The 27,946-nt window shown below is 38.5% G+C and overlaps 1 protein-coding gene and 1 long non-coding RNA gene across 2 annotated transcripts in view; one reads left to right on the top strand and one right to left on the bottom strand.

Annotated features, from left to right (window-relative positions):
* LOC137235685 (uncharacterized) overlaps positions 1–27,946 on the bottom strand; it is a 245,527-nt gene that overhangs the window by 99,772 nt on the left and 117,809 nt on the right. The window lies entirely within an intron of this gene.
* On the top strand, positions 8,117–27,905 carry LOC137235687 (uncharacterized). Its single transcript, XM_067758571.1, has 9 exons — positions 8,117–8,126; positions 8,240–8,368; positions 20,970–21,116; positions 21,199–21,494; positions 22,902–22,994; positions 26,641–27,040; positions 27,101–27,505; positions 27,574–27,801; positions 27,859–27,905. Exons 1-9 carry the CDS (start codon positions 8,117–8,119, stop codon positions 27,903–27,905), a joined length of 1,755 nt encoding a protein of 584 aa, XP_067614672.1.

The following is a 27,946-nucleotide window of genomic DNA, read 5'->3' on the forward strand; positions in this document are numbered from 1 at the left end:
ACAATGGACGTGGCACCGCCCACTTTTAAAAGATGGTAATTTAAAAATTTTGCAAGCTGTAATTTGGCAGTCGTTGAAGATATCATGATGAAATTTGGCAGAAACGTTACTCCTATTACTATATGTATGCTTAATAAAAATTAGCAAAATCGGACTATGACCACGCCCATTGTTTTGATGTCGAAAATTACGAAAAATAAAAATGCCTTAATTCTATACCAAATACGAAAAAAGGAATGAAATATGGTAATTGGATTGGTTTATTAATGCAAAATATAAAAATATAAAAAATAAATGTAAGGCGCGATAACCTCCGAAGAGATTTTAGGCCGAGCTTCTCTTCCAATTTGCGTCGTGCTCCTTTGTAATTTTTCCTACAAATTGGTCGGACGGGACCTACTTATTTTATACCGACTCCGAACGGCATCTGCGAGGCAGATGAGTTTTCACTGAGAGATTTTCATGGCAGAAGTACACTCGAAGTGCTTGCCAAACACTGCCGAGGGGCGACCCCGCTTAGAAAAATTTTCTTCTAATTGAAAAACCTTATTTCTAAAATTTTGATGTTGCTTTGCCCAGGGTGCGAACCCAAACATTCGGTGTGGTAGGCGGAGCACGCTACCATCACACCACGGTGGCCGCCACGCAAAATACAAATTTAGAAACAAACTTTGTAAAATAGGTGTGACACCTTCCATATTAAGTAGAAGAAAATGATAAAGTTCTGCAGGGCGAAATAAAAAACCCTTGAACTCTTGGCAGGAATACTGTTCGTGGTATTACATATATAAATAAATTAGCGGTATCCAATAGATGATGTTCTTGGTCACCCTGGTCCACATTTTGGTCGATATCTGGAAAATGTCTTCACATATACACCTACCACCACTCCCTTTTAAAACCCTCATTAATACCTTTAATTTGATACCCGTATCGTACAAACAAATTCTAGAGTCAGCCCTGGTCCACATTTATGGCGATATCCCTAAATGGCGTCCACTTATAGAACTATGGGCGACTCCCTCATAAAATACTCTTTAATACCTTTCATTTGATACACATGTCATACAAACACATTCCAGGGTTACCCTCGGTTCATTTTCCTACATGCTTATTTTCCCTTTTGTTGTCACCATAGCTCTCAACTGAGTATATAATGTTCGGTTACACCCGAACTTAACCTTCCTTACTTGTTGGACATAATTTGCGTCTTTGGTAAATATCACAAGGTTACGACAGCGAGTGCCACATTGGATCAACACAATCTATGAGCAATAGTTTTTGTGATGCCTTTGATGACGTAAATGAGGTAATTGCATGAAAAACAGCCAGGAAGCTATCATTAATTTAATATCATTAATTTTAATAGATTCCAATTTTGGACGTCTTAAAATCCAGTTCTGGTGGAGCAGCACTATTGAAGTCGCCGTTATATACAAAAAGCTTTCAGAACCACAGAGCAAAATTATAACTTCTTCCATTTTCGCATACATTCTCGATAATAAGATAGCAGCTCGGCCGAAATTATTCGAAAATATTTCTAAAAGGCTTGTTGTGATTTTTCCTACAGAAACAAAGGTAGAGTTTTAATTACAAAACAATAATTGGGCTGTCGTATTCGTTGTAAAGTCTTTAGTTTCTGCTTGTTGCTTTGGTTTCCAATATAAAATTTGATAACATAGCACATATGACGAATGGGATACCTTGTGAATACCATAAATAATACAAAAAAAAAAATGATTATAAAATATCATAGCCAATTAATTAATCAAAACAAAAATCTTAATAAAAAAAAGCGTTTGTTTCAATATACTAGTTTTTTACATAGAAAGGGGAGAAAGCCGGAGGTTCCCTATATGCGAAATATCACAACGCATTATATCGGTTGCGCAAAGACAGTTTTAAGGAGAACGAACACCCCCAAATAAATTCACAAACAGTCATCCAAGCTACTGTTGAATGTGAAGAAAATAAACTCTGGCTTCTATACAATATTGCCCCCTACGAGGAGGTTGTACAAAGATGGCAACAATGTTTTATCAGCAGAACCCAATATTTCAAATCTGCTGCATCTATATCTGATATATGACTGAGTGGTTGATCTTGAAACAAAGCTTTGGCTACTGCTTGGTAATTGTTGTCAATTTATTTTATTTATACTAAATTATAGTAAAATTTTTTTTTATAATAATTTTTTAGAGATTGATAGCGATTTTTCGAGTATTTATGAGCAGAAGCAAAATCTTTTATTAGAAAATTGGGACTCAATTGTTGAGAAAGTGACTCCCATATTAAAACGTACAATCAAAGATTCTTTCACCTTCGCTTTTCTTGATAAAATAGACTCAGAAAATTTAGAAAAAGGTTAAAGATTAATTTAAAACTTATTGAATATGTGTATTTATAAATGTTTATATTCTTTTTTATAGATATCCGTGATATTATCATTTTCCTTAGTCTACCAGCTCTTCTAAAGCCGAAAAACAGAAACTGTAAAAAGAAAAAAAAAACAATATTTAACTCTAGGGACTAATTTTTATGTTACTCAACAAGCCGACTGGAGTTACAGCAAAAAGTCAATGCAATCACTGATGAAGTTTATAGACAGAATATAAAACTGCAGGCGTTTTTGTGTGCGATCGGTGATGACATCATCGATTTAAAAGAGTTTTTCATTTATTTCGCAAGTATATATTATAAATTAAGTAACATTGTCAAAAGCATTGATATATGTTTCAAAATATTTCATGTGTTGGATTTGAAATATCCCCAAACTTGTAAACAAATATGGAATTTTTTAGACTAATTCTTTTTTAAAATTTCTAATACTAAAGACAGTTCTATATCTACAATAATTAATGATTTACAATGATTTGCTTTGTATGTAAAAAAAAATGCTTAACTTGCCAACATTTGTTTGTTCATTTGAAATATTAGCATCATAAAAAACCAATTGATATATTTGAATGTGGATTCATTAATTGCCATAAAATTTTTACGGAATTTGAGTCGTTTCGCCGACATATGCGCAACACTAATCACAAATTTAAGCATAACGAAACATTAAAACAAAATTGTTCTTTAAATACACAATTATGTAAAGTTGGTATCTGCTTTTCTTCTTGTAAAACTAATGAAACAAAAGAGAAAAAAAAATTCTCAGGATTTTGATTTGCAACCATTATACGAAAATTCTCTTAAATTTACAATGAAAAAATATGCTACCAATTTTTATCCCCGAAACGAAGTATGTAGTCTACAGCAGGATATCCGTACAATGATAACTAAACCAATTTATGAACACTTAGAAATTATTTGATACCGCGGAAAGTTCACTAAAGCAAAATTTTGAGAAAATCAAATAGTTTTGCGAAAATCCTTATGACCAAATAGCTTCCGAATATAAGTTTGTAAAAAAAAATTGCTTCCCTCGAACTATGTGAAACAGCGAAAGTTTTTGAAATTGACAAATCTATTAAATATAATTTGTCTAAAAGTTATAAATGCTTAAATGAGTCGGCATCGAAAGGTGTCTTATTTCCTATACAATTTCAAATGAAGAAATTTTTTGAGTTGCGAAACGTTTTAGAAAAATTTGATGAGGAAATGTTCAAATTATCTTGATCAAGCTCGCTGAAAAACTTTGTTAATGGAAAACTTTGGAAAAACAGGCAACGACATTTCTTTTATACTTTGATGATATTGAGATAAACAATACTCAAGGTATTCACACATCACCAATATTGGCAGTTTGTTATTTATTTGGAACAGCTCCTGTTTCTTTAAAGCATAAATTAAATTCAATGAAGACAAAAGGTTTAGAATTAAATGTAAATAATACTAATAGAACAGTTTACTTTTCCTTGGGACTAGTGCTAGGAGACAACTTAGCTTTCAAAAAAATATTTAGGGTTTTCTCGTTCGTTTTCCGCAAATTACTTTTGCATGTTTTGTAAAGCAAGCAAAGAAGAAAAAAGATTATGGAGGGAACATTTCTCTGTTCCCCTAAATGGAGGCAGCAATTCAACGCACAGAGGTGAAGAAGCCGATCCCGCAATCGATGATGATGGAATATATGCCCCCCGCCCGATTATGATGAAGTTAGAATAGCAATAACCAGATTGAAAATGAATGAGGACAAAACGAATTACCTGCTGTCATCGAAAGAGTCAGCGCATATGCACCTTGGAGACCACGCTACTATTGGCAGCCATAATTTCGAAATAGTAAAAGACTTCGTTTATTTGGGAACCAGCATCAACACTAACAACAACATCAGCACTGAAATCCAGCGAAGAATCAATCTTGCCAATAAATGCTACTTTGGATTAGGTAGGCAATTGAAAAGTAAAGTCCTCTCTCGACGAACGAAAATCATACTCTACAAGTCATTTATCGTACCCGTCCTGCTATATGGGGCAGAAGCATGGACCATGACAACAGCAGATGAAGCAGCTTTGGGAGTGTTCGAGAGAAAAGTTCTTCGAAAGATTTATGGACCTCTACGCGTTGGCGATGGCAAGTACCGAAGAAGATTTAATGAGGAGCTGTACGAGCTATATGCAGACATCAACATAGTCCAGCGAATTAAAACGCAGCGGCTGCGCTGGCTAGGCCATGTTATGCGAATGAAAGATGATGCTCCGGCCAAGAAAGTGTTTCTGTCGGAACCCGCCTATGGAAGCAGAGGTAGAGGGCGGCCGTTGGAAGGACCAGGTGGAAAACGATTTAAACTCCCTTGGTGCGACCAATTGGCGCCGGTTGGCGGAGCGAAGGAGCGACTGGCGCGCCTTGTTGGACGGCCATAACCGTTTAGACGGTTAAGCGCCAATTAAGTAAGTAAGTAAAGCAAGTAAAAATGAAACAAAAACTCAATTTGAAGAAAATACTTTTGTAATGCGCACGAAGAATAATTACGATAAGGACACTCTCTTGTTAGATACTAAAAAAAACAGTAATAAATGAGAAATCTGTTTTCAATAATATCAATGGTTTTCATGTAATTAATAATTATTCAGTAGATATCCTTCATGACATATTTAAAGAAATACTGAAATACGACCTTAGGTCACATACTTTTGTACTTTTTGAAAGCATAATACTTCTCTTTATATTTTTTAAAGATGAGAAAACATAATTTTGAATACGACAAATCTGAAATGGGCAATTCGCCGCTACCTATTTCCTTGCAAAATTTTAAAAATTTTAATATAAAAATGACAGGCAGGGAAATGTTGATATTTGCACCCTTTTTTCCGCTTCTAATTGGAGATAAAGTATTTGAAAATGAGAAAGTGTGGCTTTTTATGCTTAGTTTGTTAGAGTTATTCAACTTAATTCTACTACCTGAATGTAGTAGCCTCGACTTGTTATCGATAAAAGAAATGATTAGTATTCACAACAAAAAATAATATGAGGTTTTTAGTGGCACGTAAAAGCCAAAACACCATTTACTTTTACACTTATAGAAGAATCGGGACCTTTGAAAAACTTGTGGACTTTTTTGTTTGAAGCCAAGCATAGGCAGCTAAAAGCTTATGCAAAAAATACATGTTCTCGTAAAAATGTATTATCATTAGGTTTTAAATAATCTTTAAATTTTTTAAATTATATTTCCAACTTTGAAGACGAGGTACATATTTTCAGCTTAAAACAATTTCGAGGCCTTTTATCGAAAAATTTATCCATATTTGAAAGGTTTTACACAACACTGGGTATGAAAAATGCATTTGTTTTGATTTTTGTAAGATGTATGGCACGGTTTATCTTTCAAGTATGTTTTTTCCAACCTAGTATTATTATTTGCAAAATTAAAGAAGCCTTTAAATTGGAGAATGAGGTGCATACGCTTTTACAGCAAATTTCTGTAATAAAATATGAAAAACATTTATTATCGTTTATGCTAGGATCAGAAATAAACAATTTTAAAGTCGTTCATTAAAAAAAATGTCGTACCCACCAATAAAGGCACATATATTAAATAAGAATATGTATGTGAAACTTAAATATTATTCCTAAACATTTTGTAAAAAGCTTTATTAATAACAATTTAAATAAATGTACATATATATATGAAAACTTATTTTGCTGAGTAAAACTCTTACTCTTATAAAGGAAAAAATATCATAAAAGTAAGTAAGATATAGACTCACATCAGTTCTAAAATTAAGTAGTTTTATCTACTTGTGTGGCGCCAACATATCTTTAAAATTGCAAAAATTTTTAGTATTACTTATACTTGAATTGAGGAAAAATATTTCTTTGTTTAAATTCAATTGTTACTAAAGTTAAAGAAATGTTCACTTGACCTATGCTTAATCAGCTTAAGTAAATGATATCCTTTATTCTAGGACGATAGAGCAGTTTTGTTCCCTTCTTATCATAAAAATTATATGGGGCTTCCTAATTTTTAGGAAAACCTTTTTTAGTGTAGGCATTCTGTCTGGTGGATCTACGCCTCCTAGCCAGGCGTCCCCTACGAGCGGCACCAGTTAAATATTGTTGTTCTTGTTGTTTTTGATGTTGTTATTGTTGTTGTTGTAACGACAAGGACACTCCCCGAAGGCCTTGGGGAGTGTTATCGATGTCAATTTTCCTTTTTCGGGTGCCGATCCGGTACGTTCCGTTAACAAACACGACCATCTCGGGATCGATTTGGTATGCCCACATGGAACTTCTGATCCACAACGCCCTCCTACCCCCTAGATCCATGAGGAACTTGGGGTCGCCAGAGCCTCGACTCTTAAAGAAACAGGATATGCCACGGGTAGCGAAGAAACTATACATTGCGCTGGCAACCCCTTCATAGGGTTGCGCTACACACCAGGCAGGCATACCTGCCGCGGGTATATTCTAAGCCCCTAACCCGCTGGGGTGCCACTTAAATGATCATGCTCCATAGCTTGGCCAGTCTTATCAGGATTCACTGGAGAGTAGAGAACGCTTCTTTTCATCTTCAGGCGGGATTGTGTATTGAAACTTCACATTTTTTCATCTTGTGAAACCATGGCGAGTGGGGACTATTCCAGCACGGAGAGTTCAAAATCTACCCTTATATTTTGAGAGCTGTTCAGTTCCAGTTTTGGTATTTGAATTTTAGGAAAGTAAGTCAGTCAAAGATATCCGAGACTGAAAAACGCACAATGCCGAAGTAGGTTTATCTCCAAACCAAATGGGTTGACCGACCTAAGTGTGGCTGTCTGCTACGAGAAATGCATTCGCTAATAAATGGAACACACGAACTTAAATTCCATATTCATAATTTACTAAGGAAATTATTTGCAAGACAAACTAAGCACTAAATCATACTCGAAAAAGCATCCTTGCTATTTTCCATTCATAAGAACTTTTAAACACAAGTTCACGAAAACTTGAACCAACACATAATTAGCAATTAAATACAATTGATTTATATTACAATTTGACGCCCTGAAGCGAAAATGTTAAATTCCATAAAGAACAGCTATGGTGAATAAACACCAGTACATCATTATTTTAGCGGGCGGTCAAATCTAAATACAATACTAAACCAAATATGCTGCTGCTATGCTAAGTTGAAGATGCCACCAACCAACCTTCAGCCACAGCTGGGCAACCTTTGACCACAAATCACAAAGGAGAACTACATAAGAACAACTGAAGTGAAACGTTGTATGAAAAAATAGATAGGGGCTACAAAGCGCCAAAGAGAAATGAAGGCAAACCTAAAGGTGGAGGCGAGGCAGACAAAGTCTTAGTGTCAGTGTTGGTCAAATACGCAAACTGAAGCGCCCACGGCTTAACAACATTTGATCAGCTCTTTTCACAAAAGCACTTTGAGATTTAGCTGATGATCGGCAATGAATCAGCTAACCACAATGACTGACTGACTGAATGCTTGAATATCTGATGCAATGGGTTGGCAACACTTTTTTGTTTGCGCACTATTTGATGGCTACTCCAGCAGCCAGCAGTGCCACTGCCCAGTGGACGCTTTAAAGCTGGCGCGCAATATGACCTGCAATAATCGAATCGAATACCACACTCAGCACAAGCTGCTTTAATGAGTTACTGACCCGAGTGACTAACTCAAATGATGCGGTGCTACACACTTACAGATGGTTGGAGGGAACGAGGCATGCAGGAGGGTAAATATTTGAATGCATTTTTGATCAAAGATCTAGTTGAACGCAACTAAATGCAATTTTACCTCTCTTTGTATTTACATACATATTTCAAAAATTTATTTTGCTTTATTTAGCACAACGTGCCACCATCAACACTTGTGGCATGCAACAATACAGATCAAAGCATATAGCAAACAATTTGAGTGCAACAAATGCAATCGCTCAATCAATGGCAGCAAATCAGCAATATTTTCTATTGTTTAGTAAGTTTTGTAGTTTATATTTAAAAAAATTTTAAAGCAAGTATTGAATTGGAGTGCTATTATTGATGATTTGTTTATGCGAGTCGAACAAAGCCAAATACCTTGATGTGATTGCACTGACTTTCAAATGGTGCAACAGCAATCGAATAACGCCCCTTTCGTAAATGTTCACATAAAAAAAGTAGATATAAAATTTTGCACAAAGGAAAAATACTATTTTTGCAGATAAAATTTTTTCAACAAATTGCCTCAAAGAAAACTCATTCCAAATAAAATAAATGAATGATCATCAGTGGGAGTTGTAATGCCACAAATTCGAATCAAAAATGCGCAACTAGATCGAACTGTAAAAACGCTTCAAGCCCCTTGGGATTGCGAAGAATAAATAATAAAGAAAAAGAAAAAAAAAAAAAATTGTGAAAAAATGTTAAAGGCTCTGTTTTACATGACAAACATATTTATTTATGATATATCGTAGAAAGAAATCGTACAGTGAGTGGTAGAGACAGCTATTTTTGAGAATGTGTGAACTAAACAATCCCGATATACAAAATCCCGAAACATGTAGTCCCGACAGTTAATAATCCCAATACGACCAAATCCCGACCATCGAAAGTCCCGCCAGAACCAAATCCTGACCATTCATAATCCCGCCATGAAGAAATCCCGCCATTAAATCCCAACAAAAATCCCGATAACATTTAAATTGGGAAATCACACATGATGTCGAAAAAATACATCTTCAATATTTTTCTATTATTTTAAAAAACTCTCTGTTTTAAACAACAACTCTGCATAACAACACTTACGCGTTCCACAGTGTTTTGCGCAGAACACTTTTCTGCGTAGGCGGCTTTCTGTTTTCTCTTCAAAAAAATAATCTTAGCCGATCCAACACCGGTTAAGTGTTCACCTACCTCTCTATGTAGTTGTAATGTGTAGTAACGAAATTTTAGTAAATATATTTAGATTGTGTGTTGTTGGTATTTTCCATAATCGAGGTATTATGTTGTAGGGATTTCGGTATGTATGAATTGTATCCTATCGGGATTTCTGAAAATTGTTGGGATTTCGTTATGTCGGGATTGCGGTATGAATTAATTGTATCCAATTATGAGGTGCACCCGTTTAGAATAAGAAAAAATTGTGTAAAATGCTGAGTTGGGATTTATGAATGGTCCATATCACACCAAAAGGAATAAAGCTAGTAAAATCAACAAACATAGTTTCTTATTGTTGAATTAACAGCTATTGAGTAAAATTTGTCGCATTGCCGTTAATTCAACGGAGTTTTTTGTCAAGAGCGCACAAACTTATATGGTCGTTTCAACAGAAAAAGAAAACTGTTTGTCTCAATTCCACAATACCCTGTATTTTACTATCTTAAATATTATTTCTAATTACTTTTTTATGAACAGGTCCTTAATTCGCTCTTATTTGGAATCCACATCTAAAAATAAAGTTTTGGTTGTAAAGATGGAGATACGGGCTATTAGCGAGCTTTGGGCAATTTGGGTCGTAGTGCTTTTGTTTAGCTATATTTTATTAAAATAATTTATTAAAAATAAACGATTGTGAGCACACAAAGAAATCTATTTGTACTATGGCACTATTGTGAATATTTGACTAGAACTAACAATGCATTACCGGCAGTTGCTAGCATTCGCAAGATGGCAGGGCAAGCGCATGTAATTTATAAACGTTTGATTGATAGAACAGATGATTTCTGTTGATATTTGATATGAGACTTTTATATTTTTTGCACAAGATGCGCACGGCTCCGGCTCGTTATTATAAGGCCTTGATGCATTGCGAGCTTTATTTAGATCTAATGTGCTTGGCCGTTTAGCCCATTACTGTATGTGGAGGCTTTTAATACATTTAAGTACTTTTCAGGCTTTTTACTACATATTACGAAGGGATTAGATGAGAGAGTCCTTTGCCTTGCCGAAGCGAAGCATTTGCAGAGACTGTGAACCGCGCTTCATCCTCCAGCTCATAAAATCGAAAGATTTGTGCATCGAGTAGGTTTACCTTTACTTTGGGCCGTTTTCATCATCTTCAGTTAGTCACTTGTTTTTAAGTTATAGAAATTTTTGTTTCCATGGTAACTGAAGCTTTACGACTTAATTAAGTCCAAACAAAAAGTATATACAATAGTCACCTGTGTGGCTAGTTTTCGTATGTTCATAATAGATTTTTTCAATTTGTTCTACTAAATATTAACATTTATCGATTTTGCCGGGGGTTGAAGACGAAAATGTCGAACGCAGTTATATGGTAGATTCCTATTTTCTAGGTAAATTCCAACATAACTGGAGAACGGTGAAAACGGCCCTAAAATGATATCGTAGACTACACTGTTCCGTATAGTACCAAGTGATATTTCATAGGTTCTTCTGCTTATATGATTGAGTTTCGCTGACTCTCTCGTTGCTGGGACTATAAACAGTTTGGCCTGTCTTTGCCATGGGCATTCAATCTGGGTTTGTGTGAATTGTTTCCCTAGTGGTTTCTTTTATGATTTCCCCTAGTGTGTGCCTTTTTGAGTTCTCAGCAGGGCTTTGGACAATAGAATGATGCTATAGAATGCTGCACCCGTTTACTAATTTCATGCCATTTATGCCCGGGGACACATCCTAACAAACCTTTGTTTTTGGCTCCCAGGAATTTAGGACTCCATTCCATTCATTCTAGCATAGAAGTAATTATGTAAGACTGAAAGGCACGCAAGGCTGCCTGGCTTGGTCTGTCATACAATCTGGTATATCAGTAAATCAAACCTCTGAGTTTGGGTCAATATATGCGCTCCGGTTTTGTCAAAGAGTTCTGTCCACAATGGACAGTTTAAAATTACAGATAGTAGAATACGACCAACATACCGAAAATCCCGGGAGCAAGGCTTGGAAAAGGTGTTTCACGTAGCTTCGCATCGCGTATAGCTGTAGCTTCTAGAATATTTTATTTTTGTTGCAGCTATCAAAACTCTTCCCGAAGTTTTTGGGGAATATTTTTAATATTGTTGATACTTTGCCGGTATACATACATACGGGATGTTCCGGTAACAAGCACCATTAAGATATAATCCTGACCATCTCGAAAAAAATGTTATATGACCACATTGAACCTTCTAGGCTATCCAATCCCGCCATCCCCTAGCTCCGGTACGACCAATTTGTAGAAAAAATTAAAGAGGAGCACAACGTAAATTGGAAGATTAGCTCGGCCTCAATCTCCTCGGTGGTGAATTATGCCAAGTATTTATTCTATTTCGTGTTTTTTATTTGGTTTAGAGTACCTCCTCTCTGCACATTATGTTAATTTTATGGGGGAGTGGAAACTGCAATGAAAATTACCCCAAAATATTATCGAGAGGGTATAGCCTTTTCCTTAGTTTGCGAAAAAACTTATGAAATGTAGTGATTTGGAGACACTGTACTCCAAGCTTTTTTCAGGGCAATTCAAACTGACTAATACTCAATTCACTCTACTTCTGTTGTTATAAGAAATATTTTTGTTGATACAACTTCTTTCAGCGCAGTTAAAGTATTGCTAAGCTTTGGGCTATTTCACTTTATTTCGGTTTACTTTCTCACTACTTACTCCCTCGCATTCCTGCCACAATTCCTTCACATTCAATCGCATCAACTGATTATACTCAAATACTTAAGCTGCTCGTTGTTGTTGGTATCTTATTTCCAACGCTTGTTTTGTATTAAAGTTTTAATTATATTGTTGCTTTTGTAATATTTATATATGCCTCGCAATGACTTTAACTCTTATAAGTGCGGCACGATCATCTGGAGCTGATACCTTTTTTAAGTCAGTCTGACTGGTTTGTTGACTTGCATTTGTTAGCTAAAATGTGGCCAAGTATGAAGCTCATACATTCGATTGTTTTCTTTAAATGTGTTGGTATACATATTGCATGATTATAGCGCATACATTTTTTTTGGCATGGAAATTGGCACAGAATTATTTATGATAATATCACTGGATCACAAATTCCAACTTTTTTTCTGCACCAGAGACGTCATTATGAAATTCCTATGTAAAATCACCCCTTATTCCGAAAATCAAGGTTATTTTTAATTCTATGGTAACGTTTTTGAGATATTTACAAATTACCGTTTTTTCAAAAAAAAAAAAAAAAAAATTGGTCCATAAATATCTCCAGAACGAATTGGGCAATTCTAAAACGTTTGAATCTTTTAAAAGGTAATAAAATTTTCTATAAACTCTGCATACAACACTTTTTGCTAGGCCCTGCAGATTCAAAGATAAGGAACAATCATTACGGATTATTTTAAATTTTTTTGTAAAAATATAAAAAAAATTTGAAATTTGCGAGGAAGCATCTCCAAAGCTTTTTATTTTTTTGCAGTTTTTTTTTCTCTCTAAGCTCTGTTTTTTTTTTTTTTTTCATTCAACAAAATCGATGAGCTAATACAAAAGTTATAAGAATTCAAATAAATATATCCACACAGTAAAACTTAAGTAGGCTACAGATAATAGCATATGTACATATGATTTTGTCTTAACTCTATGATCTTATTTTATAATTGAGAAAGTTTTGTGTCTTGTTTTGACGCTTATTTTGATTATGATCGGTTTCTCTTATGAGAAACGAACAGTAGTCGCCCATCATAGCGACATCCCATGAATTATATTTACTACTGAAAGGAAATAAAAAATTAAATTAGACAAATACATAAGTGACACAATAGTATATAATTTTCTTGATTTATCTTTCAATTCAGAACAAATTTTTTGTTTACATTTTTCTCGTTCTTGTTTGTTCGGAACTGGACGATGAGTTCAGATAGAGGGCTATATGTTCTCATGTAAATTTAAAAATTTTCATACAAATTTTTTGTTTATCGGCAGATAGGTTCTAAAGTTAAATGAGAAAACGGTCTTAAATATGTTTTTTTGTTCACCCATTTCCGCATAGTTTTTGATTAAGTCGTTCACTATCATCTCCTAGTTAGGACTTTTGTGTTTGCCAAAAAGAGAAGTAACGATCTTTTCAAAGGAGTACCACGCTGCTGCCTCCACTGGTGACAATAGTTCTTTGAAATGGTTACTGGTAATAATTTTCCTTATTTTCCGTCTCACAAAAATTCCTTAATTTACTTTTGCTTCTGAAATCTCTGGAAAGAGTTTCTTCAAATGATGAAAAGCTTCGCCTTCTTTGTCCAAAGCATTGACAAAGTTTTTCATAAGGCCGAGCTTGATGTGGAGCGGAGGTAAAATTATTTTTTCCTTTTTATAAGTGGGGAGTATTTTATGTTATCCACCCCAACTTGAAACTCGATTCGTTCTAGCCAATCCTGTATGATGTAGTGGTTTTGACGATCTCGACTATGCCATTTGCATAGAACGCAACAGTATTTTGTGTATCCACTTTGTAGACCACATAGCATTCCAACGACTTTAAGATCGGCACATATTTTCCAATCATGTTCTTCATATTTGATTAATTTGAGCAATTTTTGCACTTCCTTCCCGCATTTACTGCATGCGCGATCGGGATAGATGGCTTTTGGTTGCCAAAATGCAATAATACCGCCTTTAAACTTAATTTATTGCCGTCTATGAACAGTCGCCACTCCTTTGAATCATATGGTTCACCAAACTGTTTGAATAGACCAGCAATGTCTTTGCAGTAGCAAATACTGTCCTCCTTCCATATTACTTGGAAAATTTTTCGTGACGAGTTCTATAATATGTTACCTTAACATCGGATGAAACAAATTTAAATTGTTGCATACGAGAGGCGGGTAGTTCGGCCTTTTCCTTTGACAATTCCAAATCCCTTATCCAATCATTGGGTTGTGCTTGCAACAAAGAGTTTCTTTCGTTTTCCGTTTGAAATCCAGTACAACATAATGCCTCGTGTTTACGCGGCGTAGGCTGCCACCCGTCCCATCTCCTCCTTGTACATACGTATATCCATGAAATTATATATTCCGTATCTTGTACTGTATTTTATTATATGGAATTGTATTATAGTGAATTACCCACAGAATCAATGAATTGTATTTATCCTTAAATTCCCTATTGGGTCTCCTCTAGGACGTGTGGCAGCCTCCACCGCGAAAATCCACCAAATGGAATTCGCCGCAACTACATAGTAGCGATACGGCAGGATCGCTACTTGTCAAAAAAACCACCACCGTGTTTATTACTATATTTTTCTTGCTATCGTGCGAATTAACAAATTGAAAATTCTTTTTCGTGAAAACCTTCGAATATTTGCGACAAAGTATTTCTTTTATTCCTTTTCCTGTAAATCAAACATTTTGTAAAGCTTTTAAAGTGAATTAAATGACGTAGAACGAAAAATTGTAAATCGTGCTATTGTATTTATTGAAGTTGGAACCAGTGTGTTTTTTACAAAAGTCGTTAGGTTAGCCGCACCACCATTAGTGGCCAAGTGCAAAATCACGCCTATCAATACGGGAAATCAGTAATTTTCCCAACAATAAGAGCCGTGAAGATATTAGAGAGCAAATAACCCCAACACGAAATTGGAGCAGAAGCTGCTGTCGCCGACATCGCCACCACTTCATTGCCATCATCATCACCTCCTCGCCATCTCCGCCGCCGCAGCAGAATTACCGGGACACCAGGTGAGTGCTGTGTTACCCATCCCAGTGTAGCTAATGGTCCTTCGTCGCCATTGACGAAACCAGCGTTTTAATAATATAAATTCATACATACATTACGTATATTCCCCCGAATAAAATTTGGTGGCTCCCACCAAATCCAAATTCTTCCCGCCAGAATTATAATTTCCCGCCAAAAATACCTTTATATATATATATATATATATATATACATTCTCACCCCATATACAAACGTACATAAAAGCGGTGCACTAAAAAATTTCGAGGCAAATCCCACACACACACAAGTTAGCTCATTGCCCTTTAATACTTGAGTCCCTTGCGGTATAATTTAAATACATATCTCCACTTCTACATTGTTAGCGACACCCAGCAAAAAATTCAGCCACATTCACATAGTTTGAAATACCCAGCAGCAAATTCTGCAGGTCATCCCAACTGGTCCCAGACTAATCCCAATTGAGTCTAACTGGTCCTAGCCTAGCACACTCTCGACCAATAGGAAAATTTATCCCTTTGTTTTTCCCGTATAAATAAACACAATCTCCAAAATTCCCCAAATTGGCTAAAGTGAAATTAAGCAAGTCCCTCTTCAGAATGGCTAGCGTGGTCGAAAATAAATTTATATCCGAAACGGATCTCTTTTCAGATTACTGCGCTCGGTTCGGCACAACCGACATCCAAGATAACACCGAGGCAGATAAAAATATCGATGTGTTCTGGGAGCGGGTACAAAGCGCATATGAGGCCGTTGTAGAGTCAGAAAACAACGAACTTCCCGACGACTTTAAGGCCTCAGCCTTCAATAAATACCGTGCCTGCCTTATAGCGTATGAAGACACAAAGGCAAGAGTAAGCGATCCGCTCCAGCTAAGGGTACTAAATAATCCCGTCCCCGCTACAACTACCACTCCCCAAGAAAATTCCGGGATGCACCTCAAAGTACCCGCCTGTGACGCCGAAGTCTTTTACGGGAGTTATGATCAATGGCCGTCCTTCCGTGACATGTGCACGGCGGTCTATATCAACCATCCCAAACTCTCGAGCGCCCAAAAACTGTACCACCTCAGGTACAAAACCCAAGGAAAAGCTGGCCAGATAGTAAAGCAATTCCCACTTAGCGATGACAACTTTGCTCTGGCTTGGGAAGCTCTGAAATCCAGATACGAAAATAAAAGAGTCCTGGTCGACAATCAAATAAAAGTCCTCATGAGCCTCAAGCCCATTCCGACTGAAAACAGCAAAGACATTCAGCGACTGCAATCTTCCGTTAATTACTGTCTCCAGATATTAGCAACCCAACAAGTCTCGACAGATAGTTGGGATCCCATATTAATATATCTGGTAACCTCAAAACTCCCGGAAAATACAGTTGCGCTTTGGGAGCAATCTTTAAGCTCCAGAAAAGACCTACCGAACTGGTCCCAAATGGATCAGTTTCTGACTACTCGCTACGAGATAGTGGAAAGGGTGGATCAATGGCGACCAGCCAAATCCCGATATAATCCACCCTCCACCAATTCCTCAAAGCCTCCCTCAAGTCAAAACAATCCCCAGTTCGGGCAGGCTCAAACCCCTAACCAAAGCCACAACCCCCCGCAGAACAACAACTACATTCAAACTCGTATAAATGCTCATGTGGCCGAGCATCAAAAAGTATACGCCTGCAGAAAGTGCAAGCAGAACTCCCACACGCTACAAAGCTGCTTGCATTACAAAAAGCTGGCAATCCCTGAACAGAAAAAATTCGTGAGGGAAAGCAATCTATGCGAAAACTGCCTGTCCCAAACCCACCTCTTAAAAGATTGCACAAGCACAAGGACGTGTCTCTACTGCCAAGGTCGCCACAGCTCCACCCTCCACGATACCGGACTATCACACCAAACCAATGGCCCTCGAAGAGCGGCAGCACAAGTAGCAACTAGTCAGGATGTTACCAACCTAGATTCCAACGAGGAACTTCCAACCACCTCAAACGCTGCCCGCATCCAATCTTTGCATGAAGAAAATGATAGCAAGATCATTCTCCCCACAGAACACCGAGGGGACTGATTCAGGCTCAGGGCCTTAGTGGATCAAGGGTCAGAGCGTAGCTTCATCTCGTCGAAAGCTCAAATCAAGCTAGGCCTCCCATATACCCACTCCCTATTTGAAATATCCGGAATGGCTATGCTCACTGACCCTAGTCTCAAATGACCACAAGGTAAAAATAAAGGCCCAGGTAATCGTGCTACCTCGGCTCACTAGGCAACTCCCAACACTCACGCTAAATAACGACCAAATACGTAAATGGTCACACCTCAAGCTAGCAGACCAGAATTCTCAGAATCCCTCCCAAATCGATCTGGTGTTAGGCAGCGATCTCATCCCTCAAATCATGCTAAATGGCATAGAAAAGATCTCGCCCACACTGCTAGCACAAAACAAGATATTTGGCTGGATAATAAGTGGCCAAACCCCCGAAAAGGTCGGATCACACTCCAATTAAACGTGGGAAGTGACGAATGTCCAGCTGAATGAACAGCTACGGCAATTCTGGGAAATCGAAGAAATAACCAGAGTGCGAGTGGAAACCCCAGAAGATAAAATGTGCGAAGACTTTTATCAAAGCACAACCACTCGCATGGATGACGGTCGATATATGGTTCGGCTCCCATTTAAATCAACATTCCCGAACGATATCGGCCTAGGTCAATCCTGTACTGCAGCCCAACGACAGTTTCACGGCATGGAACGTTCCCTCTCAAAAAAGGGCGATCTCAAGCAGCTATACGACCAGGTACTCGAAGAATATCTGTCCCTAGGCCACATGGAAGAATGCAGTCCCCATGAAATAGAATCCCTGGGTAAATACTGCTCATTCTATCTCCCTCACCATGCAGTCGTAAGGCCAGACAAGAAGACAACAAAAGTCAGAGTTTTGTTTAACGCCTCTAAAAAGTCGGGTTCCGGTCACTCCCTCAACGATGTTTTATGTAACGGACCAACCCTCCAACCCGATCTCCGACTTATGTTGCTGAAATGGTGAACATAAAAATATGTGTTTAATGGCGACGTCGAGAAAATGTACCGCCAAATTCTCTTGCACCCCGATGACCGAGACTACCAACGGATAATATTCCGAACCCCCCAACACAGTGCAATAAAGGACTACAAATTGAAAACGGTTACCTTCGGGGATAACTGCGCGCCTTTCCTGGCTATTCGCACTCTACACGAGCTGGCGAAAGACATAGCCGATTCCCATCCACGCGCAGCCTTTAAATCCGAGACGTATGTTGACGATATTTTATCTGGCAGTCATGATCTCCAATCAGCCGAGCAATCCCTAACAGAGACTATAGACGCTCTCAATTCAGCCGGCTTTCCCCTAAAAAAGATCACGGCAAACCATCCCAACATCCTCCAATAAATATCGAAAACTGATCTGCTGGAAACAAACTTTCTCGAGTTCGAAAAGACTAGCACCATCCAGTGCAACGCCCTAACGGATACCTTCTCGTATACCGTCGCCTCAAATCCGGCATTCACTCCAGCCACGAAGCGACAAATTCTCTCCTCCATAGCAAAATTTTCGATCCCGCAGGGTGGCTAACGCCAATTATGATCCAAGCAAAAATCTTGATGCAAGAGCTATGGCTAGATGGGACTGACTGGGATGAGTCAGTGAAACCCCTCCATCTCATCAAGTGGGCGCAGTTCGCCGAAAATCTCCCAACAATCTCGGATATTCAAATACCACGCTGGATAAACTACCACCCCGATAAACCAGTTGAGCTCCATGGCTCCTGCGACGCCTCGGAAAAGGCTTATTGCGCGACACTTTACGTAAGAACCACCGTAGGAAATCAAGTCTTCTCTCACCTTTTAGTCTCTAAAGGGAAAGTGGCCCCCCTAAAAACCATAAGTTTGCCACGACTAGAGTTATGCGGCGCGGTCTTATTAGCCAAGTTAGTCGCAGTTGTCCAATCCCATCTCGGCCTCAATCAGCGAAAGTTAACCATTTGGTCTGACTCCGAAATCGTTTTAGCCTGGCTTGAGAAACCACCTCATTCCTGGAAAACCTATGTCTCCAATCGAACTGCGCAGATCATCGACCTCATCGTTAATACCACTTGGCGACATGTACGCAGCAAGGATAATCCCGCAGATATGGGCACCAGAGGATGCACCCCACTCGAGCTAGCTAACTCATCGCTATGGTGGAATGGCCCAGAGTGGCTTTCCCGAACCCCCGAGGACTGGCCAACACCAACGGCCAGAAATATTGTACCCTCTGAACTTCGCCGAGTCGAATCACTGCATGCAGCGGAAGAGTCAGAAGACTTCTTGGAACGGTTCTCTTCCTATCCCCGCCCCCTACGCATAACAGTGTACGTGTTAAAATTTGTAACTCGGCTTAGAAATGCTGTAGGAGGCAATCGTACCCCTAACGATCCCGCCCTCTCTTACGCCGATATCATGCGAGCGAAAATCCGTCTGCTGAGCTCGACTCAGTCGAAATTCTTCGCTTCCGAAAGAGCCTCCCTCGAAAATTCAAAACCAATCGGAAAGCGAAGTCCCCTACTGGCACTTGACCCCTTCCTGGATACAAACGGGATTCTCCGGGCCAACGGAAGATTAGTAAACGCCGACATGACCTACAATGAGTGTCATCCTATCATTCTCCCCGAAAAGGCTAGATTTACTATCCTTTGATTAAGGTTTCTACACGAGAGCTTTCCCATGCGGACCTCCGCCTCCTGCAACAAGCTATGAGGCAGGAACTCTATACCCCCCGACTCAAACCTCAGCTTAAAAAATGTATTTTCCAATGTAAAGTCTGCACCATTCATAAGCGACAAACGCAATCCCAAATAATGGCCCAACGATGCACTTTCGCGCCCCCCCCCCCCCCCCCCCCCTTCACCGCTACTGGCGTAGACTTCGCCGGCCCGTTTCAAATCAAAGCTTCGATGCTCCGATCCCCAACCCTCGTAAAAGGTTATGTGGCCGTTTTCGTTTGCTTCACTACCAAGGCGATCCACCTGGAATTGTGTTCGGATCTCACTAGTAAGGCTTTTCTCGCTGCCTTCGCCCGGTTTGTAGGGCGTCGAGTGTACCCGAAGCAAACGATGAGCGACAACGGCACAACATTCATTGGTGCTAAGCGAGCTACCGAAGTAGAGTTCGTCACCTTCCTCAACGAAATCTCGACAGATATTGTTCAAAAGTATGCGCTACAAGGCATCGATTGGAAATTTATACCCCCCGGCGCACCCCACATGTGCAGATTATGGGAATCTGCCGTCAAAAGCTTTAAAACCCATTTTAGAAAGGTTGCCGGAACACACAGCTTCACCTTTGAAGAATTCTCAACTCTATTAATTCGTATCGAGGCCGTTCTCAATTCTCGCCCTATCTCCCCGCTTTCCCAGGACCCAGCGGATCTCACCGCCCTCACACCTGGCCACTTTCTCCGAGGTGCACCCCTTCTCGCCATCCCCGAGCCGAACTATGAACACCTCTCTATGATCAACCGTTGGGAACGGTTGAAAGTTTTACAACACCAATTCAGCAAGCGCTGGAAGAATGACTATCTCATGGAGTTGCACAAGCGTTATCGATGGCAAACCGCTCAACCTCCCCCTAAAATCGGTGATCTAGTCGTCATCAAAGAAGACAACCTACCCCCTACCGAATGGCGCCTAGGACGCGTGGAAGACACCCATCTAGGAAGAGACGGCCATATCCGAGTAGTCGACGTACGCACCCAGAATGGCGTACTCACCAGGCCCACCACAAAATTGTGCTTTCTACCGCCCTCTGGGCCTGACTCAGGCCCACAAGGCTCAGTAGCATCCCCAGAACATAATAAAGTCCAACTCCCTGTGCTATCGTAAAATCAACAGAAACAATCTTAACCCCTACCAAAACTCACTCCCAACCTCACGAACGACTAAAACGTAATTCTATCCTATCTTCCTCAGATGGATCGTCAGCGCCCTCCTGTACCTGCACCACGCCGTTCGCTGCAATCGCGAGTCATAGTGCCCGCAGCCCCGTCATGACGCATCAAACCCGCGGTGGCCGATTACCGCAAGTGCTGGCTATGCCTACAACATCACGCTCTGTCGGTGTGTCCTCTCTTCAAGGCAATGCCAGCTCACCAAAGTATGACCATCATCAAGGCACACCAATTCTGTGCAAATTGCTTAGCATTATCGCATCGCACCCACGACTGCAACTCAAACGAACGATGCCGGGACTGCGGGGGCTTCCACCACACTCTGCTACACCGCGACACCGGAGGCCGCCAAGCACCCCCCGTAGAGGAATCCCTTCCACAACCACGCCGCCGCGTCGCTACACATCCCCGTCGCCGACGTCCACAGCAGACTACTACGGCTAATGGTCGCGCGCCAACCGCGCATTCAACTCCGCGACGCGGCGTGGGAGATCGCACGATACGATGCACCGCAACCGGATTGCGCACATCCACGTACAAAAAAAAAGTGGGAAGGATCCTCATTAAGGAAACCGTCCGGGCTCTAACCGAGCTGCAACACACTTTAGGCGCTTAGTACGCCTAGGCGGGCCAGGATGTTTACGCGGCGTAGGCTGCCACCCGTCCCATCTCCTCCTTGTACATACGTATATCCATGAATTTATATATTCCGTATCTTGTACTGTATTTTATTATATGGAATTGTATTGTAACGAATTTGCTGCAAATCCTCTTATTTGCAATCCTCTGCTAAGTTCGAATCACTAAACTGTTGAATAAATAACTCCAATTTGTAATAATGCAAAATGGCCTTTATTAAAGTACTTCACAATAACAAACTGTGCAACGAATAGCTTGCTTAATAACCACACTGATTGATAGCTCAATGAAACTCTACTATTCAAAATAACACTGCTATTGCTCGCTAGATATCGTCTTAATCAAACTGCTTGACAACTCAAATCAAACTGAATTACAGCGCCTCTACATCTGTTGACTTTTATACCCTTCGGTTTCCTCGTTCGCATTTTTCCAGAATGTACTAGCATTGTCCATGAGCTCTCAAACTTCTCAGTATATGTATGTGTTTGCGCATTGACTCTCCGCTGCTCGTATTCGTACATGGTACATATGTGTAGACGCAATTATTTATTCGTTTATGTAGATACATAAAGATTGAATTATTGATGTGAATGTTTGTAGTTTACAGTCTTTCGCGCTCACATAGGCGTATAAGTAAATGCATCTGTGTGTGACATCTCTCTGGGCTGCCTTATATATGTGTATACTTGATTTGATTATTAACGTAAATACTGCTTGGCCTGGCCTTAGCATCGCCTTAGTGATGGGATAACTTAGTGATGCTAATATCCGTGACAGTATTATAGTGAATTACCCACAAAATCAATGAATTGTATTTACCCTTAAATTCCCTATTGAGTCTCCTCATGGACGTGTGGCAGCCTCCACCGCGAAAATCCACCAAATGGAATTCGCCGCAACTACATAGTAGCGATACGGCAGGATCGCTACCTGTCAAAAAAACCACCACCGGGTTTATTACTATATTTTTCTTGCTATCGTGCGAATTAACAAATTGAAAATTCTTTTTCGTGAAAACCTTCGAATATTTGCGACAAATTATTTCTTTTATTCCTTTTCCTGTAAATCAAACATTTTGTAAAGCTTTTAAAGTTAATTAAATGACGTAGAACGAAGAATTGTTAATCGTGCTATTGTATTTATTGAAGTTGGAACCAGTGTGTTTTTTACAAAAGTCGTTAGGTTAGCCGCACCACCATTAGTGGCCAAGTGTAAAATCGCGCCTATCAATACGGGAAATCAGTAATTTTCCCAACAGTAAGAGCCGTGAAGATATTAGAGAGCAAATAACCCCAACACGAAATTGGAGCAGAAGCTGCTGTCGCCGACATCGCCACCACTTCATTGCCATCATCATCACCTCCTCGCCATCTCCGTCGCCGCAGCAGAAATACCGGGATACCAGGTGAGTGCTGTGTTACCCATCCCAGTGTAGCTACCGCGTAATCAGATACTGCTTTTGACAATCAAACTGGAGCCGGAACTAAAGTTAAATTTGATTCCCGCAATGTAGCTTCCGTTGAATTTAGTTCTGGTAATGACACCGTAGATACGCTCGCATAGGTTACTTTTCTTGACTTTCCAACCCCAAGTACTTTCCTAGTACAAATATAGCAGTACGTTGAATGGCAAGTTTGGTTCCCTCCACTTCATTGGTGTAATAAATTTCATACGTAATAAATTTCATACCTAATAGATAGTTTCAGAAATTAGTCAGCTATGCATTAAAAGGGAGAAAATTCCTAATACAAAAAGTGTACAAATAATTACTAAATAACAAATACAGACTGTGATAGTTAACAAATTCTGCTGTGGTAAGTGGTGAATGTGACCTACTAGAGGTTTTGTGAAGCTTACTTCACACGATTTTTCGTCCATGCAACATCGTTACTTTTCGATAGTCTTTGTAAATGCTTTACAATAAAAGCAGCAAAGCAAGCAACCAATTGTATACAAAAAGCAGCTAAGAGCGAAGAAGAAAGAGAAAACAGCAACATATACATAGACAGCACACATTTGCATAGAAGGGAACAGTGAGAGTGCTCAAGAGCACAGTAGAAGTTATCATTCATACACATACACGCATATAGCTTGAAGAAAAATTAATATGAGATACGGAAATGAGAAGTTAATAAGCAACTGTTCGAGAAGGCTGTTCATGAAAATCTAAACCTTAGGAGAAAAAGGTGAACGAGGCACCTGAGATTATAAAGCTGCGCAAGCTGAGGTATAACCAATCAGCTTGATTTTAACGCGCTATAAGTGAGGTACGCGAGTAATTTAATTTGAGTTAAGTTTATACCGTAACCTTCGTGCATGACTTAGTCTTTGCAATAACATAACTAAATTTAAAATCTTAATTTGATTTCAGTTTCAAATGTCAGTATTATGACATTTTAATAACGTCTTTTGCAGAACGACAAAACCATGTCAAATTAAGCTACTGTATTGAGTATATGCAAAGAACACAAATGGGAATCTAAGCGCACACGACTGTATGAGCATTAAATGTTTAAGCTAAAAAAAGTGAATAAATATGACAACACAGCTGAAGCCCAACAAGATGCAAAATAAAAAGCCTAAAGCGAACATAGCAGTTAAAGTAACAAGTTAATGTATAGTAAATTAACGCCAATGGCTAAAGCACGAATATTGTACAGTAATAATGCACAAAAAACTTAAAACAACACAAATAGTAAGAATTAAACGAAGATATCTCAAATGTAACAGCATTAGAAGAGCCAAAGCCAAACATCACCAATCATGCAAACAAAGGTGTGCTACCGAATCGACTGATGAGCAATTGAGCAGCTGTGAAGCTGTGTGCTAAGCAGCCGGTGTTTGGTGATAAAGTCAAGGTTGCCAAAAGAAACAAGCAAGTAAAAAAACCAACTCAATTAATGACAAAAAAAAAAACAGCAGGGAGTAGTAAGAAGAAAAAAAAAAGATTAAAATTTTTTAAGTTTTTTAAATTTATCGTTTTTTTTTTTGTGTTGCTCGCAAAATTGTTATGCAGATTACAGTACATCAAACAAAAGCAGCATTAACAAGCAATAGTATTAGTTAAGTAACAACAACAAATAGAGTAGTGGTAGTAGTAACCAGCAAACAGCAAGCAAGCAGTGTTGCCAGTTTAGTTTTTTCAAGCGTAGTAACTTTAACATCAACCTAATATCATTTCCGTTCCATATGTTTGCCGCTCGATTCTATCTATGACTGTTTCACTGTTTCGAAACCGCTTCCGAGCGAAATTAAATTTTTGATAACAGAAATATTATACTGGGTTTCGATGTCCAATGTAGACAAAAGAGCTATGCAATTATACATATAACTGCTTATATCAACAGCATAATATTTGTTTGAAAGATACCATTGTGTGTATAAGGCTTATAGTTCATATAAAGTAAACCTTACGTAAGGAAATATTATAAGCCATAAGGTGGAATATAAATACTTTATTATAAGGCTTATGGACCAAAAACAATAGGGCTTACTTACATAAGCACTTATTAAAGGAAACTACTTGCTGTATTAGGACCTTTTATATAAGGCTTATAAATACAAATATAACCCACCCAAAATCAGGAGTACGTAAGTTGTTATAATACCTTATTTTAAATTTAATTTCACATATAAAATTGCTTGGACTTATAACAAGACACCTTCTAACTTCAAATTCCTTTATTCATATTCATAATAAACTATTTCAAAACTTTATCTAACCGGGATTCACTCATCGGCAGTGGTTCGGTCTGTCCGCAAAGTGTCATGAAAATATTTCCTCCAAAAATTCATTTGCCAGATATCGTTTAAACTCGATCTAAAGCACATACCAAAAACTTGAAAAAGAGGTTCTCAGACATTGTGGAATGTAGAGTTTTAATCTTGCATGTGTTCTTTAAAAGTACAAAAAGTAGATTTCTTTATTGAGAATAGCTTTATCGGCGTTCTTATTTTACAAACAAAAAACCATTTACCTCAAACATATTACGAAAACTTAAAGACTATAGTGGAGCTTTATTTATCATGTATCCCTTTTAAATTAAAGCACAGATAGCATCTGCTAACTATTTATTTTTTATGAAATTGGAGTAAGATTGATTTAAGTTTTTTATTCTGTTGTCTTTTATGAAGAAAAACTAATAAAACGCGTAGAAAACTGCCTTAAACTTTTAACTGTTTTTCTGAGGCTTGCAATTTTTTCTTTAGCCTTTTTATTTTTGTCAATATAGCATTTTTTCTGAAAAATTTCTGGCAACACTGCATGTAAGTTGCTGCTTTTGCTTGGCCAACGTGCTTGCTGTGCGCCTTTTTGTTGTATTTAAGCTATTATTATTGTGGCAATAGAAATCATTAATTTTCATTAAACATTAAAACATATTACCAATATACATACATACATGTATGTGTGTAAGAATGTTTGCATCAAATAAGGGGGCGATAATATGACTACGAAAAAATTACAGCAGCGTTAAAATGAATTATACTTTAAACAAGTTTTAGGTATGGGTTTGTGGGATTTTTGTTTTTTAATATCGATACAAATAACAGACTTGCTCAGATTTTGCTTGATTCACACTAGATGTAGCTGCACCTGCCTCTCAATGTATAAGAAAATTAATCGTAAACTCTGAACTCCTTTGCTTTATATGCTGTTTCCACCAAACCCAAACACCGTGTTTGCCAGTTTTGGGTTTGAAATAGTTGTCAACTGTTTCCATTGCGTGTTTGCGGTAAATTGTGTTCAAACTGTCATTCGCTTGATTGTTTATTTTGTTGTGAAGTTTGAAGTTGAAAAAATTATTTAATTTTAATAAAATTAAAAATGGTTCATAAAATTCAATTTATTATGATGATTGTGTCATTATTTTTTAAAATAATAGACAGCGAAGTGACTATTAACTATTTAAAACGAAAAGTTCTTTATAACAAACTGCTATTGACTATAGCTGCATGTTTCAACGAAATTTTAATACGCTCGCAAAGTGTATGGAGTTTGGTATGTTAGCAACTTCAGTATACAATCTTTAGGTTTAATAAATAAATTCCAGGAACATTCAAGTACCTTTTGGGAGGTGGACTGCCAGAAGAACGGCCCAAAGTTTTTTAAGGAAAACTTTAGAATGACACGATCCAGCTTCGACAAGTTGTGCATTCGCCTTCAGAAAATGAAGAAGAAGGACACAAATTATAGGAATGCGATTCCTTTAGAGAAGCGTGTTGCAATTGCTTTATATGCACTGGGATCCTCCAGTGAATATAGATCGATTGCAAATTTGTGTGGAGTAGGCAAAGCTACTGTTTGCAAAATTTTAATTGAGTTTTGCAATGAAGTCTGGGCGTGCATGGCGCCGGAATATTTCAAAAGCTTCCCCCTCACAAGGACTGGGATAGAGCAAGGAGTAGCAGACTTCAATGCAATGGGTTATCCACAATGTATTGGAGCCATAGGTAAGCAAATTAATAACAACACGGAAAACAGTTTAAACCACAATTCGTTATCTAATACAGATGGTTGTCACATAGCGATACACCCTAAAAAAGAAGAAGCTGTCGACTACTATAATTATAAGGGTTGGTATTCCGTAGTGCTTTTGGCTTTGGTGGACGCAAAATACCGATTCATGTACATCCACTGTGGTAGCCCGGGAAGATGTAATGACTCAAGTATATTTGAGCGGTCGTCTCTCAAGCGGGAGCTGCAGGAATGTGCACTTCTCGACGAAATGAGCTGGTATCATGGGCGCACAAAAATACCAGTGCATATTATAAGCGACTCCGCGTTCCGACTCTCGCAATATGTCATGAAGCCATACCCGTACAACAACGAAAACTCGGCTGGACAGAAATTGTTTAATTATAGGTTATCCAAGTGTCGACGAGTCGTTGAAAATGCTTTCGGCCATTACAAAGCCAGGTGAATATATGTACATAATAAAAACGGAAATCGCTTTCAGTCCTAATACAAATTTCTTTATATTTTTGGTTTAGGAGAATTGGAAAAGGTATTGATAATCATATCAAAAATGCAAATGTCGTAATTTCTGCAGCATGCGCTTTACACAATTTTTTGATCAACGAGAAGGACCCTGTCCTAGAAAATTGGCTTGTGGATATGCAGCGAGATGCCAGGCGTAGCCCTCAAGGTCACAATAATTTAAATGACAGATCAGAAGGGGAGATTATAAGGAACGGATTAATGGAATATTTCGGTAAGTTTGCTTGTACAATTTATCCACTTGCGTGTGTTTCTTTGCTGAAACGCACAGTATCATTAATTTATTTAGAGAGCTCCTTAAATCAATCACCTCATTAGAGAACCATTTCTGTGCTGATGATGTGGGCAAGTTGAGGTCA

The sequence above is a fragment of the Eurosta solidaginis genome, unplaced genomic scaffold (genome assembly GCF_040869045.1).
Source record: "Eurosta solidaginis isolate ZX-2024a unplaced genomic scaffold, ASM4086904v1 ctg00000431.1, whole genome shotgun sequence".
NCBI classification, from domain to species: Eukaryota; Metazoa; Arthropoda; class Insecta; order Diptera; family Tephritidae; genus Eurosta; species Eurosta solidaginis.

Bases quoted from the DNA above. Each gene is read 5' to 3' on its own strand.
- LOC137235687 (XM_067758571.1), top strand. The intron at 8,369-20,969 runs GTAAGTTTTGTA...TATCTTCCTCAG, and splicing joins GCAATATTTTCTATTGTTTA to ATGGATCGTCAGCGCCCTCC. The intron at 21,495-22,901 runs GTGGGAAGGATC...AAATTGGAGCAG, and splicing joins CATCCACGTACAAAAAAAAA to AAGCTGCTGTCGCCGACATC.